This window comes from Oncorhynchus nerka, unplaced genomic scaffold, assembly GCF_034236695.1.
Source record: "Oncorhynchus nerka isolate Pitt River unplaced genomic scaffold, Oner_Uvic_2.0 unplaced_scaffold_8___fragment_2___debris, whole genome shotgun sequence".
Taxonomy (NCBI): Eukaryota; Metazoa; Chordata; class Actinopteri; order Salmoniformes; family Salmonidae; genus Oncorhynchus; species Oncorhynchus nerka.
This window is the reverse complement of record NW_027039944.1, coordinates 109480-125000: the sequence shown is the minus strand read 5'-3', so window position 1 is coordinate 125000 and position 15521 is coordinate 109480. Positions and strand designations below refer to the sequence as shown.

The 15521-nt window shown below is 42.8% G+C and overlaps 1 protein-coding gene across 2 annotated transcripts; it reads right to left on the bottom strand.

Annotated features, from left to right (window-relative positions):
• Positions 1 to 3085: 3085 nt before the first annotated feature.
• LOC115108361 (alpha/beta hydrolase domain-containing protein 17A-like) lies at positions 3086 to 9591 on the bottom strand. 2 transcript variants are annotated; one of them, XM_029632591.2, is made up of 5 exons: positions 8630 to 9591; positions 8059 to 8435; positions 6242 to 6436; positions 5670 to 5849; positions 3086 to 3812 (listed from the first exon to the last, which is right to left on the bottom strand). In XM_029632591.2, the coding sequence occupies exons 2-5, from the start codon at positions 8427 to 8429 to the stop codon at positions 3587 to 3589; spliced, it is 972 nt and encodes a 323-aa protein (XP_029488451.1). In that variant the 5' UTR covers positions 8430 to 8435; positions 8630 to 9591; the 3' UTR covers positions 3086 to 3586. The 2 variants fall into 2 exon arrangements, with proteins under 2 accessions (XP_029488451.1, XP_029488452.1); XM_029632592.2 differs by having other exon boundaries at positions 8059 to 8432.
• Between the last annotated feature and the right edge of the window lie 5930 nt (positions 9592 to 15521).

The window sequence follows — 15521 nt, the reverse complement described above, 5'->3', positions numbered from 1 at the left end:
GTCTGCAGTTTAGCCTCATAATAATTGTAGAATTTGAAATCCAAAGTGCTGGAGTACAGAGGCAGAACAACAACAAAATTGTCACTGTCTGAATAATTACGGAGGTCACTGTATACAATGTTGTCCTAAATCATACTTCCGGGTCCTGTCCCCTAATCTTTTGAATTGGCTTGACGATTATGTCATCAAACTTGTGAAAACAAGGTAATTTAAGATATATACAATTATATTCCTGTTTGAGGAATTTACTTCTGCCACTTTTTTCCCATTGTATACCATTCAAAAAGCCTACAAAAGTTAAAAAACTACAAGGCTATTTCCTGGAAAACGACACTTCACTTTAATATATACATCTGATGTGCCCCGCAACAGGGTCGGCTGTGGCTCAATAATTTTAATTTGAGTCCACAATCCTTTCCTCGTGTCCTTTCCTCCATGAGCGCTGATCTGGCAGAATATGCCAGGTGGCAGCAAGATGGTTTATTCAGCCATCTGTATCAGTGACATTAATGGAAAATATTGGAGACACAGCCTATATAGACTTAATAAAATTGCAAAATCTTCCATTAATTTATGCAAAGAATGTATGAACAGTTCTGACTGCTCTGTCTAGCAAAAAGGACACACTTGCTATTTGCAATAGTAGTAGCAGTACTATTATTAGTAGCAACCTGCTAGTTGCATGTCTAATTTAACATGGATGCATGAATGGTCCATGTAGACTGTATAAGTGCAAGGCGGTGACAGTGGATGTGATTGTACTGCTACAGTGGGTCACCAAATGGGGTAACCATCCTAGAAATTAAGTCAGACATGGAAGTCAAATTTGATCAATTCATTATTTTATTTTCGAATACGTTTTTTTTTGGGGGGGGGGGGGGGGGGGGGTGAGGAAAACATTTTAAACTAAATATAACAAAGTTGAAAATAATAAACAATGCATAACTGGATACAATAACATACCAACCCCCATCATCCACTTGGATCCTAACCCTCAGCAAAAAAATAAACAATCTGCAAACAATGTAATATAGTAAACACATTTGAATAAAAATACATTTCTATAACTTAGTTTCTTTAAACAAAAGCTCTGAATGTGTCTGGAACTCCTCACACTCGAAGTACAGTCCATCATCCGCTACACACACTCCTCTCTCAGGCCACCCAGACACACACAAATCTGCTGTATTGCTTGTATTCTCCATACAATCGTCCATAGAGAGTAAACACGCTTAAGCTGTCCCAAACCAAACTATTAGCAGCTTGAACAAGAGCATATCCTGGCTGATTCAGGGCGCACAACTTTTGTTCCCTAACTGTTTATGTGGTGATGGACAATAAACCCATGTCCTATGGGTGATGAAGGACTTTTTTTGGTTCTGATGAACATAACAATATAAGAGGTATGCTTTGTTCAAGACAGAACATTTACTGTTAAAATTTGATTGCTGTGTACAAGTAATCCGGACTCCCCCAAAACCCAACCCAAACAAAGGACCTCCACTGTCTTGTGAGTGGTGGTGGACCCTGTATGCCAGGGAAGTTGGGCATTTGGTCGACTTTCACACAGTCGGTCAGAAATTGTGGAATCTTAAGTCTGTCTGAAATAGAGTGGCAACAGTAGGAAGTCAGTGAAAAGGGCTAGTTGGAGCTGAAAAGGGAGCCTGCTGGAAATAAACCTAGTGAATAATAAATTAGAGCACATCTTATTCCATAGCTCTACTAGTGTTATAATGAAGTGTTATTAGCCCTAACATGAAGCAAAAGAGCAACCAATCAAACATGCAACATGACACCAGCAAAGAGTACTGTACATCACTGGATCCATTCCACTGTACAGTGTAAAATAACATGTATGACTGTTACATTTCCCCTCAAACTAAGCAGCATTAATGTATACAATGGATGTGGAGGGTTTGACCCTTTTCAATCCATTTATCCTCATCTTTAGCAGCAAGTTCAGTTAATACTCCATCCACCCAACCAGCTTAATCTCAACTGACCTGACCCAATTTACTATGCGAATGGCCATTACCAGCATAAGCCTAGAAATTTACAATGATTTTGTGTTTTTAGAGGGATGAAATAACTCAAGTGAAATTGAATATGTACAACTCTAAATCACTTACAAAGATTTTAAAAATCCATTGGAAAACATCCCATATAGAAACCCAGTAAGATGTGAATTGAGTTCTGTGTGAGTAAAGGCCAACTAATGCCTCCTTAACTCAGAGAACATGGCAGGACTTAGTTTGTGTTCTAAAGGTAAACTCACATGTTCATAACATCAATTGTAGTACAACTACTGTAGAATATGAATCAGGGAGTGAAACATGAGAGTGGTTGCCGAGTTAGAAATCAATCACGTCTTAGAGAGATGTTAGCGACTTAATGATGCTTTTGAAACAATGAATTTGGTAGAGATTTTGGACTTTAGCCAAAGCAATATTCAGCAACTTTTAAAAAATTACTTATGCTCTAATCACTTTTTAGATTAGAATTAAACCATGCTTAATAATTATAAAAACGTAAGATTTGTCTATGAAAGAAATTATTCATAGACATGGACTATTAATCTGACAGCTTAATTGTAAATGAGACAGAGGAAGAGAGGATGAGACAGGAGGAGAGAAAGAGAAGAGCAAAGAAAAAAGACTCCACAAGAAACATTAGCAACAAACCTGCTTTCAAATAGGACAGTTATACTCATACGTCAACACCACAGGATTTGTAAAGTAGTGGCTCAGTGTCATCGTTGTGTTAGAAAAGAGAAATACACACATTCCCCATTCAAATTAAATACCAAAATGTCAGTGCTCAAAACAGACTTTCATTACTCAATGATTTGCCCATGTTAGGGTTGTTAGTTAAAATTGAATCATGTGTAAACGTCTCAGAAGATGATATACAGTACATGTTTTTAGAACACCTAACCTGTTTGAGGTTGTTTTTGCTTGGGGTAATAGAGAGGGGCTTTAGACAGATAGAAATAAAACAGGCAGAAGGTAGAGTCCTCCATGCCTGGGGTAATAGAGAGGGGCTTTAGACAGATATAAATAAAACAGGCAGAAGGTAGAGTCCTCCATGCCTGGGGTAATAGAGAGGGGCTTTAGACAGATAGAAATAAAACAGGCAGAAGGTAGAGTCCTCCATGCCTGGGGTAATAGAGAGGGGCTTTAGACAGATAGAAATAAAACAGGCAGAAGGTAGAGTCCTCCATGCCTGGGGTAATAGAGAGGGGCTTTAGACAGATAGAAATAAAACAGGCAGAAGGTAGAGTCCTCCATGCCTGGGTGCATTCTTGCACTGTCCAAAGGGCGGGAGGTGGAATAGATTCTCTGACCAGGATTAATGACAGGTGTCCGAGACAGAACAATAGGAAAACAACTAAAAGACAGGGCTGCCGAACATCCAGACAAAGCCGCCCCAAAAGGTGAAGGATCATTCATTCTGAGAGCCCAGCCATCCACTCCTCCTGACCCACTTAGACCCAGGGGAACAGAGGAGACCCAGGGGAACAGAGGAGACCCAGGGGAACAGAGGAGAGCCAGAGGAGTGTTGGAGCCTGGAGGCGGTGTGGGGGTGTTCAGGCGTGCTGTGCGGCCAGCTCCTGGCCAATGAAGCGGCGCAGGCGCTCCAGGTACTGGCTGTACAGTTCGATGTCGTTGTGTCCCGCCCCCTCCACCCAAAGTGGCTCCACGGCCTTGGGACAGCGCTCGAACAATGCCAGACCGTGGGAGAAGTCGATCACCTCATCCTCAGTCCCGTGGATGATCAGCACCGGTGACGTGATCTTAGACACCTTCTCAATGCTGACAGAGACACAATGGGCAAAGGAGTTAGTGACTGGGGATAAGGGAAGCAAAGGTAGTCCCTAGACGGCAATGTACGGTAAGAATTATGTAACAACATTGTTATAACTAATGGGCAAGTATGTTCTTAAAGGGTAACCGTGGATAGAAAGCATTGAACAGTCTGTTCTAGCATGGCCAGTTAGTGCAAAATGCCCTGCAGCCTTGAGCACTGAGCAGCAACTGTTCTCTAACAGGTAGAGGGACAAACAGGACAGGAAGGGGAGAATAATGAGAACACAATCCTGCTGCATGTAAATGCCTCTCTCAGATCAGCTCCATCTGCTAGTTCAGATGGAAGAGAGTCCTCCATCCCCCACATAACAGCAAATACAGATCTGAACCAAGCTAGTATCACTTCACTTGGAGTCCACTCTGACTAGAATATTATTGAGTATTGAGTATAGGAGCTGAGTGTTGTGTGGGCTGGGGAGTGCTAACTGGGCAACAGGCGCGGGAGAATTCAGGAGCGTGGAGGAGAACACCGGAGCTGTAGAAAAGGCCCATGGAGTTGGTGGAATAATCCTTTAATTCATTGCCATTTACTCAGCTGGGCCAGGGGCGCTTTAATTAGGTCAGGTGGAAATGTCCGACAGATCTCAACTCCATAAAAGGAGGAAATTGCCATCGCCTTATCTCGCTGCTTTCTCTTCCTTAACTCCATCTCATCCAGAAGTTCTGTGCGTCCATAAATCCACGTAAGTCCACCGACTCTGTTACCTTTCTGAACTATCTGTGGCGATCGGGAGAGTGGGCCATTCAGTTACTGTTAATAGTTATTACCGCGGAGCGCGGCTTGGAGCGCAGCTTCAAACATATTGTGTCATGTGAATTGTCAATGATCACGGCCCTACAGATCCTCATAGGCCAATTATGCAATCGATATGGTTCATGTGTATTGAAATTAATTATATGTACATGAAGACAATTGAAAGAGTGAAATGAGAAACGTCATTGTTTGCTAACTGATTGACTTTGATAATGGGGATAATAGATTGTATAACCATTCCCTGTTTGTATTCTTTTATGATAAATAGTTGTGAGCCTAAATGACTCACGGATGATTACTATTGACTTCTTAATGAACTGGACTGTTGAATTCCCTAAATTATGTTAATAATGACTGATATGATTTGATCTTTGATTATGAATTTGATTGTATACATGTTATTTGTTTCCTTTGTGATGCAGCACAGACTACTCAGTAAATATACCACTTTATGGTTAAAGGAATTCCTGCCTCAGTCTCATACATTCCTCTGTCACCTGACACGTGACCACCTGTTCACCTTCACTGTCAGTCATCCTACCTGTCCAGCTACCCACACAGATTCCACTAATCTTTCAGGAGGCTTTCAGCACAGATAAGAGGCATCCCCAGCTCCCTCCCCACCACCTACTCTACTCCCACACTGCACTGCCTGGTACTGGAACTGGACTGTCAGGGAATCCTATTCAGTGAACCAGCATGTGATCTTAATGGTTCAGATACCACACAACCACATTTGACATAATAACGGGCGATGATACAACAAATGACTGGAGGAGTCAGTGTTTCTGACACCTGCTTATGATCTGATGCAGAGTGAGAGATGATTCCGTTATGTACTAAGGCTGATTCCCCAGGGAGGGAGGGAGGAGGGAGAGAGGCTGAATAATAAAATACATGGAAGCTATGAAAGAGATTGCAGCTCTTCTTTTAGTTGGACAGAAATATTTTTTCACTGACATTTCTAGTTCTATAATGATCTGCTAATCTTGACAAGTCTGCAATAATGTGAAGATGGAGATAAGAGGAAGGTGTGGTAGATGACTCACTTGGGAAAAGCATCAAAGCAGTATGTCTTCTTGGTGTCTGGGAAGGCCACCCGCATGCCAGAGGTGAGGGGGGAGTGGAGCACCACAGCAGCACACTCATACCGTGATGCCAGGTCAACCGTGGGAACGGTGCCAATGCTTTGCCCATACAGGATTATGTTCTCTGGGCTGATGCCATATCTGATCACAACCAGGAAGAGAGTGGAATAAAAATACAATAATGTCAAGGCTTGTAAAAAAAGCTTGTAGTGGCAAACAATTTGAACATAAATCACTCCTATGAAACCTAAACTGTGATAATATGGAATGATCATATATATTTTCATCACATAGATTCAGGAGTTGACAGGTAACAAATGTCTGTGAACATGGCACGCCTAATACAAAAACCAGCTGTAGCTCCATAACTCATAACATCCATCCAAGGGCAGCCGTTGATAGCACAGCATCCCATCAATCTAATGACAGTCCATTAGCTGCATGAGCCCTTCCTTGTGTGAAATTACTCCACCCCTCCTCCTCTCTCTGTAAGGTCTCCCACACTGACTGCGAAGTGGCGGTGCCGTATGTACCGTGTGCGCAGGGCCTGCCAGGCAGCTTCAATGTCAGCGTAGAGGTTCTTCTCGGAAGGCTTGCCCGTGCTGACACCGTAGCCGGAGTAGTCGTAGGAGAAGATGTTGCAGTTGATGCGTGTGCCCAGGCCGATATAGAAGCTGCTCATCTGGCCCAAGTCCACCGCGTTACCATGGGAGAACAGCACTGTAAACCTGGTGAGAGGCCACAGAGCAACGACTAGGTTAAAAAGATGGACGCTACCATAGTCGCGGGGAAGATGTTTTGAGTTGGGGGTGCAACCAAAAGCCAAAGCCAATGAAAAGAGGGGAGACAAAGATTGAACAATATTAGGATGAAATATAAATAAGCTATAGTACAGGCTACTTAATAAACTATCGAGTGGCACCGACTCACCCAATAATGAAGATAGGCTACTCACCGGTGATGGCTAATGCTCCTATGCCTAAGATGTAGAGTTGTTGCGAAAACATTTGGTAGTTTCTATAGACAGATTAGTCTACTATTTTCAGCAGCAGGCATTTGCTTTATAAACTATGTTTTTCCCACGATTGTATTTAGAAATGTGCAAAAGGCAGATTATAGCTGTTCACTTACAGACACAACCACAAAAATAGAATCCATAGAATGGAGGTTCAGATTCAAGTCATGACTGGCAACCATTGTGAGTGTACCTATGAGTTTACCAGCCAAATTGCCAGGGTTAGAGATTCCAAAGCCATTCTATAGATTATATTTCTATGGCTGCATAGCAACAAGTACTAGGCGCCGTCTGCCCAATTTGAGTCTCTCTGGTGTTTTGAATGATTTTGTTGATGTCTGTAGGCTACAGACAGGAGTAATTAGACTATATAATTTTGGCAAATGTATTTCAAATTTATCAGAGGGCGCTGCAGCACCACCAACACCCCTATTTCCTGCGGCTATGGACTCTACCTGGTATTTTTACCTTTCCTAACCTGCATTGTGTGAACAGCAGATTTCCATTGAAACCTCAGGAATTACCTCTTTGCATGGGACATGAATATGCTGTATAAGGTAAATTGGTTATGGCCACAGACTCAAGAGAGGACAAGTTCCCTAAGTTTGAATCAGGTCTTTTTGCTTGTTCTGTACTACACAAATAATAGGGTTGCTATACCCCAGGCATCATCCATGTGCTTTATATTCATGAATGTGAACTGTGCTCCCTAAAGCAACTGGATACTCTCTATTCTTTAAATAGACTGGGCCTCTCCCATACAGTAAGTTATATCTTTGCTCTTGGGTGTTTTGCTCAAAATGTGACCCTGAACAAGGAATAGATATTACATTGCATGCGTGACACTGATATTACTCAAGTGTAACAAGACCCAGTCCATGTCTTCGCAAAGCGATTTAGTTGATTACTGAACACAACAAGATAAACAATTTTGCTACCTGAAGTCATACAATATGAAGACATACTGAGGTATAAACTCAGCCAACCAGACTATCAAAGACAAATTGACAAACCTGACAGAACCACAGGCAAGCATTTTAGGATAAATTGGGGTAAGAATAAGTAGAATGGTATTTGTAGGTCAAAAGAGATGGCCTAAACAAATTAATGCCGGAAGCAGGAAGAGAACAGATTTGAGATAGCCACACACAATGAGGATGCCAGTACAGGAAGTAAGGAAATAGGACACAAGGGAGTGGAAAAATAATGGCATTACAAAACGAAGATGAGAGGAAAAGGGGCGAGTTCAGAGGAAGTGGGACACATGGTCAGACAAAAGGACCTAAATGAGCAAAGGTACACGCACGTGCACACACACTGTTCTGCGCGACTAACCTGGCGGTGGGCGCACAGCGGATGTACATACAGCCCACTCGATTGCCACGGCTAGAGCGGGTGAAGAACACCTCTGTAGCATCCAGCTCTCTCTGGGAGTACTGAAACTCAGCTCGCTCTGTCAGGTGGAGCTTCCATTTGCCCTCTGCAGGACCATTGCTGCCTGAACCCCCTACAGCTGCTCCAGGTACCCCTCCCCTGGATCTCAGCCCCGCTGACCCTGCTGTCCCTGGGGCCGCAGAACCATCGAGGTCCGGCAAGAGGGAATATGTAGGCTCAGGAGGCAGGAAGGCAAGCTTGGCGGCAATACGGCTCGGACAGGGAGGACAGCAGAACAGGCAGCATAGCTCACTGACAGATAGGCCATTCATTTTCTACTGTGGGGGCAAAGACGACATTGTATGTTGATCAGATTTCAAAACAAAGGAGTACCAAAAAATGTGACATGCAAAGTTGTATTTACAATTACGCTGTTAAAACGGTTCAGAAATACTTTAAGTAGTTATCGTCAATTCTAACTAACAATAAAACTAACACATTTTATATTAAAGAATAAAAAAGTTATGCCTACCTGTGAGAGGATACTATTTGCAAAAATATTAAACTATAACACATGCAAAAATCAACAATTGATCCAAAGCCAACCCCTACTCTCCAAAACAAAACATGAAAGTTTTCCTTTCAGCAAAAATCTGAAATTAAGACGGTCGTCTGAAAATGTTATTTTGAAAGTAGAATCAGGTGATTTTGTAGTATGGCTGAAGTCCACATGAAATCCATATTCCAAGTATTGTTATTATTGAGGTGTTTTCAAGTGTTCGAGTAAGGTTAACTTCAGCCAACACTGGGTATGGCTACTTTTCCTGTTAGCTAATGACTAGCTAGCTAACTAATGAACAACTGTGAATCTGGATAGCTGAAGCCCCCACTCTGTTTACATCTCATATCGAATAGCCTAATAGTAGCGTTACATCTCATTGCGCATAGGCCTAACGGTTTGTTGAGAAGTATTCCACTATAGTTAGCTGTAGCTGGCATCAACAATATTGACCTTCTACTGCTAACGTTAGTCCAGCCAAATGATTCAAAGCGTAAAGTCGTGCCTGCAAAGGAATAAGTAAACACATCCCGGCAATGCTAATGACGACACACAAAAACAATATTATTTTTAACCACAGAAACCAAATCAAAGCTTAATTTTCAACACATTTTGTATCGCTAAGTAGCCAGCTAACGTTAGCTAAATTAGGTCACAGAAATGTATCAGCTAAGCAGCTAGCATTGGGTAGCTAGCAAACTAGCTAGCTAGTTATTCAGACCTGAAAACACACATTTTAGGAGGACAGTCATTTGTGGACACCGACGCAAATATATAGCCTGGGAACAAACAAAAAAACAAGCGTCACGAATATCCGTTTTGATAATCAAATCGGTTTTTAGTGGTTGAAATGATTAGCAGCTACTGTCATGTATTAATCCATTGGATGTGCAGTGTTCTTTCATCTCCGGAAATGACAGGTACAGGACGTGACGGACAGGGCAGCTTCCAATGATAAGCAGGGGGAACTTCGTAATGTTATCACAGACTACAACGTACAGTATCATTTTTAGACCTCAATAGATACACTCAATGAGCAATGTATCACTATTGTTTCTCTAACTACCAGATCAGATGGGCTGATGACATGGGTATCACTTACCATAATATACAATCATGACATGTGAATCACTTATTGTTCAATTTATTAAATTGTTGTTGTTTTCTATCTCAAATTAATCCTCTTGTTGATTTAAATGAAAATATATTCCTGTGTGGAGTGACAATGTTATCTTTGTAAAATACAGTTACTGGTTTGTGTGGGCTTGCTTGTAAAGATCCATTGAATCATTATTAGGACTTCATAAGAAACGGCCATGAATCAAGGTCTACTCTTGAAAACAGTAACCACACTTGAAGGAATGAAGGAAGCAAAAGGGCTTGGAAAAGGTTGAAGGAGGAGACTGACTAGCAGCTCTGGCATTCTTCTGGTGAGAAAAGATTTCCTGTCGTGAGGTACTAAGGGGGGGCATATAGAAGTTAGAACATGGAAGTTAGAAGCTATGTCTCATAGGTGATATATGTATAGTAAATGTAACTCAACACACATAAAACAGATGAAAGGCAAGATATACAATCACCATTAATGGTTGAGTGTTCCATCTCCAAAACCGAAGTCACATCTATGGGGTAAATGACAGGAGTGGCAAGAACTGAAGTCACCAGACCGGGCTTTGGTCTCAGCCCAGAGTCTTTTGCCCTGCTGGGGTGGTGTAAAACAAGCCAGGCTACACTCCAAACATAAGCGCCGGCCTGCCATGCCCTTTTAGTGGTGCCTGAAGCCAGTTTTACTGTGTACTTTAGGAGGCGGAGTCAAAGTGATTTTCCAAAGTGAATTTTGATTCGTCCAAATAAATTATATTTTGGCGCACGCGGGCGACTGTTCATTCTCTGGGGGAGAGAGACAAAAATGAGAAGGAGAACCGGAGGTAAACTTTGTTAGCTTGCTACTATTATATCCCATGAGGATGTTATTCAGAGTTATTGACCTCACAGTAAGCAAGATTTGTCATGTACATTTCAAGATATTGACTCAAAAGCTGCAGTGACGATAAGCTAACTACACTGCTCAAAAAAATTAAGGGAACACTAAAATAACACATCCTAGATCTGAATAAATGAAATATTCTTATTAAATACTTTTTTTCTTTACATAGTTGAATGTGCTGACAACAAAATCACACAAAAATTATCAATGGAAATCAAATTTATCAACCCATGGAGGTTTAAATTTGGAGTCACGCTCAAAATTAAAGTGGAAAACCACACTACAGGCTGATCCAACTTTGATGTAATGTCCTTAAAACAAGTCAAAATGAGGCTCAGTAGTGTGTGTGGCCTCCACGTGCCTGTATGACCTCCCTACAATGCCTGGGCATGCTCCTGATGAGGTGGCGGATGGTCTCCTGAGGGATCTCCTCCCAGACCTGGACTAAAGCATCCGCCAACTCCTGGACAGTCTGTGGTGTTGGTGGATGGAGCGAGACATGATGTCCCAGATGTGCTCAATTGGATTCAGGTCTGGGGAACGGGCGGGCCAGTCCATAGCATCAATGCCTTCCTCTTGCAGGAACTGCTGACACACTCCAGCCACATGAGGTCTAGCATTGTCTTGCATTAGGAGGAACCCAGGGCCAACCGCACCAGCTTATGGTCTCACAAGGGGTCTGAGGATCTCATCTCGGTACCTAATGGAGGTCAGGCTACCTCTGGCGAGCACATGGAGGGCTGTACGGCCCCCCCAAAGAAATGCCACCCCACACCATGACTGACCCACCTCCAAACCGGTCATGCTGGAGGATGTTGCAGGCAGCAGAACGTTCTCCACGGCGCCTCCAGACTCTGTCACGTCTGTCACGTGCTCAGTGTGAACCTGCTTTCATCTGTGAAGAGCACAGGGCGCCAGTGGCGAATTTGCCAATCTTGGTGTTCTCTGGCAAATGCCAAACTTCCTGCACGGTGTTGGGCTGTAAGCACAACCCCCACCTGTTGACGTCGGGCCCTCATACCACCCTCACGGAGTCTGTTTCTGACCGTTTGAGCAGACACATGCACATTTGTGGCCTGCTGGAGGTCATTTTGCAGGGCTCTGGCAGTGCTCCTCCTGCTCCTCCTTGCACAAATGCAGAGGTAGCGGTCCTGCTGCTGGGTTGTTGCCCTCCTACGGCCTCCTCCACGTCTCCTGATGTACTGGCCTGTCTCCTGGTAGCGCCTCCATGCTCTGGACACTACGCTGACAGACACAGCAAACCTTCTAGCCACACCTCGCATTGATGTGCCATCCTGGATGAGCTGCACTACCTGAGCCACTTGTGTGGGTTGTAGACTCCGTCTCATGTTACCACTAGAGGGAAAGCACCGCCAGCATTCAAAAGTGACCAAAACATCAGCCAGGAAGCATAGGAACTGAGAAGTGGTCTGTGGTTACCACCTGCAGAACAACTCCTTTATTGGGGGTGTCTTGCTAATTGCCTATAATTTCCACCTGTTGTCTATTCCATTTGCACAACAGCATGCGAAATTTATTGTTAATCAGTGTTGCTTCCTAAGTGGACAGTTTGATTTCACAGAAGTGTGATTCACTTGGAGTTACATTGTGTTGTTTAAGTGTTCCCTTTATTTTTTTGAGCAGTGTAATTTACGTGAGGGACTACCCAGTCTAGCTAACATTAGCAGTGCTGCTTCATTAGCAACCTAGCACATTTTACGAGTAGGGTTTTGACAGTACAATTATTGATTAGATATCTGGACACTGAAACAAACTGCTGGAACTCTGTTCACCACCCGACAAAGTATCATTAACTTACCAATTATTGTCTAATCAAAAACGGTCCAAATGTGCTAAAAATGACTAATAAATGATCTAGTTAACTTAAGGCTAACATAACGTTAGCTACTTTTGGTAAAGGCAACTCAATTAGCTAGCTATCTGTTGAAAAAACAAAGCTGGATAGCTGAGTTAATTTTTTCTCAAATTAATTTATAGAAGATGGACATACGTCTATTGAAACAGATGCATGTGAGCTTTCACATTTTCAACATGTTTTTTAGAAAATTATAGATTTGGAGTTAGATAAACTTGCATTTCCAGCAGGGATATATGCAGGATGCTACCCTCCACAGCATGACCTTCATTCCAGATCAAAACTCCAAACCTACAACTTCATTTTTCCCAAAATTACCCGGAGGGATTACTGCTACCAAGGATTCCTTTTCCCAAGCTATACGGAGGGTGCTCAAGCAAACAAACAGCAGAGACCTGAAGACACTATCCAACCTTGATCTGAGTGAGTAGTGTTTGGTCTGATGCTATTTTGAAAGCAAAGAGAGAAAAAAAGACCAGTTTACAATAAAGTACAATTATATATTTTAATTTATGGGGACTGAATGCTGAGTTAAGGCTGCCAGACTTGCTAGGATAGACCACAAACAACTTCAATTAGCACTGAGGTGTAATAAAGTGGCAGGAGTCTTTGAAGCCCATTCACTGGCATTTTCCACAAGAAATCTTCCTCCAGAAATAAAAGCATCTCCCAAGTGGGTGTGACACCTCGTCCCGTTGCCTGCTGCACTGCTGCTTGGATTCCACCTGGCAATCTGTTCACCATCTGCCCTGGCCTGTCTCCCCCTCTGGTACAGGTACCCCCACCACACTCCCGAGCTTTCGCTCACCTCCAGCACACACGCACTGTTGGGGCGAGTAACTCTGAACTTACAATGGCTAGCCCGTTATACATATATTTTTATTTTATTGTGCATTTTGCCTCATGACTCCTGCATGTCTTGTTGACTACAAACTTTCTTAACCAACTGTGGGACAGACTGTTTGTTCTCACACTTGGGACTCTGACTCTCTATTGGTTACTTAGACTTTTGGCCTCCCCATCCTATTCTAACCACCCCTTGCTTTGTATTCATGTTACCTGATGAAATTGCTGTACAATATGATCTTGTTGCCATCTGATGCACATTCAGATGTCATAAATCAGCACTGTAGAGCTCTTCCTGTCCTATGCCGTGCCTTGATTGTATTACTGTTGATGATATCAGGAAATGTGCATGTACACCCTGGCCCATCTACTGTTGCAAGCTTCAATTCTGACTTGTGCTCTGATATCTGCTTCACTGATTTCTGCTCTCGTAAAAGCCTGGGTTTTCTGCACGTTAACACTAGAAGCTTATTACCTAAAATGGATCAATTGAAAGTGTGGGTTCACAGCTCCAATCCAAATGTTGGTCAGTATTGAGATGTGGTTAAGGAAGAGTGTTCTGAATAGTGATGTTAAACTTTCTGTTTATAACCTTGTTTGGCAAGACAGATCTTCCAAAGGTGGGGGAGTGGCAATCTTTACCAAGGATCACCTTCAGTGTTCGATTGTATCCACCAAGTCTGTCCCCAAACAATTTGATTTGCTGGTTTTAAGCATTACACTTTCAAATAGCTCTTAGTTGACTGTTGCTGGGTGCTATCCTCCATCAGCACCGGCCTGTATCCTACCTGCCCTAAGCTCTCTCCTGCCCCCCTTACATTAAGTCTGAATTTGTCCTGCTAAGTGACCTAAACTGGGACATGACCAAGTCCTAAAGCAATGGGACTCTCTAAATCTTTCTCAGATTATTACCAATCCCACAAAATATGACTCCAAACACTCGTTCAGGCAAATGAGAAATAAGTGCACTCAATCTATCCGGAAGACCAAAGTTAGTTACTTTAAGGAGAAGTTCTCTTTCTGTGGGTCTAACCCCAAGACGTTCTGGAAAACAGTTAAAGACCTGAAGAATAAACCCTCCTCCTCATAGCTTCCCATGTCCATTACTGTTGATGATGTGGTTGTTACTGACAAGAAGCACATGGCTGAGCTCTTTAATCACCACTTCATTAAGTCAGGATTCCTATTTGACTCAACCATGCTTCCTTGCCCGTCCAACATGGCCTCATCTCCCACCCCTTCTTATGCGACTAACCCCGACGCTTCTCCTTCTTTTTCCCCTGCCCCACTACAAAGTTTCTCCCTGCAGGCAGTCACTGAGTCCGTGGTGCTAAATGAGCTTCGGAAACTTAACCCCCCAAAAAACATCTGGGTTCTTCTTTAAGGTTGCTACCCCTATCATCGCCAAGCCTGTCTCTCCTTTCTGGGGAGGTTCCCATTGCTTGGAAGGCAGCCACGGTTCATCCTTTATTTAAAGGGTAGATCAAGCTGATCCTAACTGTTATAGGTCTATTTCTATTTTGCCCTGTTTATCAAAAAAGTGTTGGAAAAACTTGTCAATAATCAACTGAATGGCTTTCTTGATGTCTGTAGTATTCTCTCTGGTATGCAATCTGGTTTTCACTCAGGTTATGGATGTGTCACTGCAAGGTCCTCAATGATGTCACCATGGCCCTTGATTCTAAGCAATGTTGTGCTGCTATTTTTATTGACTTGGCCAAAGCTTTTGATACAGTAGACCATTCCATTCTTAGTTAAATCTAGACTTGGTTTCCTCTATTGTAATCGCTCTCTTTCACCCCAGCTACCAAACTAAGCCTGATTCAGATGACCATCCTACCAATGCTAGATTACGAAGACATCATTTATAGTAAGGGTGCTCTCGAGCGGCTAGATGTGCTTTACCATTCGGCCATCAGATTTGCCACCAATGCTCCTTATAGGACACATCACTGCACTCTATACTCTTCTGTAAACTGGTCACCTCTATACTCATCGCTAGACCCACTGGTTGATACTTATTTATAAAACCCTCTTAGGCCTCATTCCCCCCTAGCTGAGATATCTACTGCAGACCTCATCCTCCACATACAACACCCATTCTGCCAGTCACATTCTGTTAAAGGTCCCCAAAGAACACATCCATGTGTTGCTCA

Excerpts from the sequence above, each read along its gene's own strand:
- LOC115108361 (XM_029632591.2), bottom strand. The coding sequence starts at position 8,429 with ATGAATGGCCTATCTGTCAGTGAGCTATGCTGCCTGTTCTGCTGTCCT. Across the intron at positions 6,437-8,058 it reads CGCTGTGCGCCCACCGCCAG|GTTTACAGTGCTGTTCTCCC; the intron begins GTTAGTCGCGCA and ends GCCTCTCACCAG. Across the intron at positions 3,813-5,669 it reads TGCTTTGATGCTTTTCCCAA|CATTGAGAAGGTGTCTAAGA; the intron begins GTGAGTCATCTA and ends TGTCTCTGTCAG.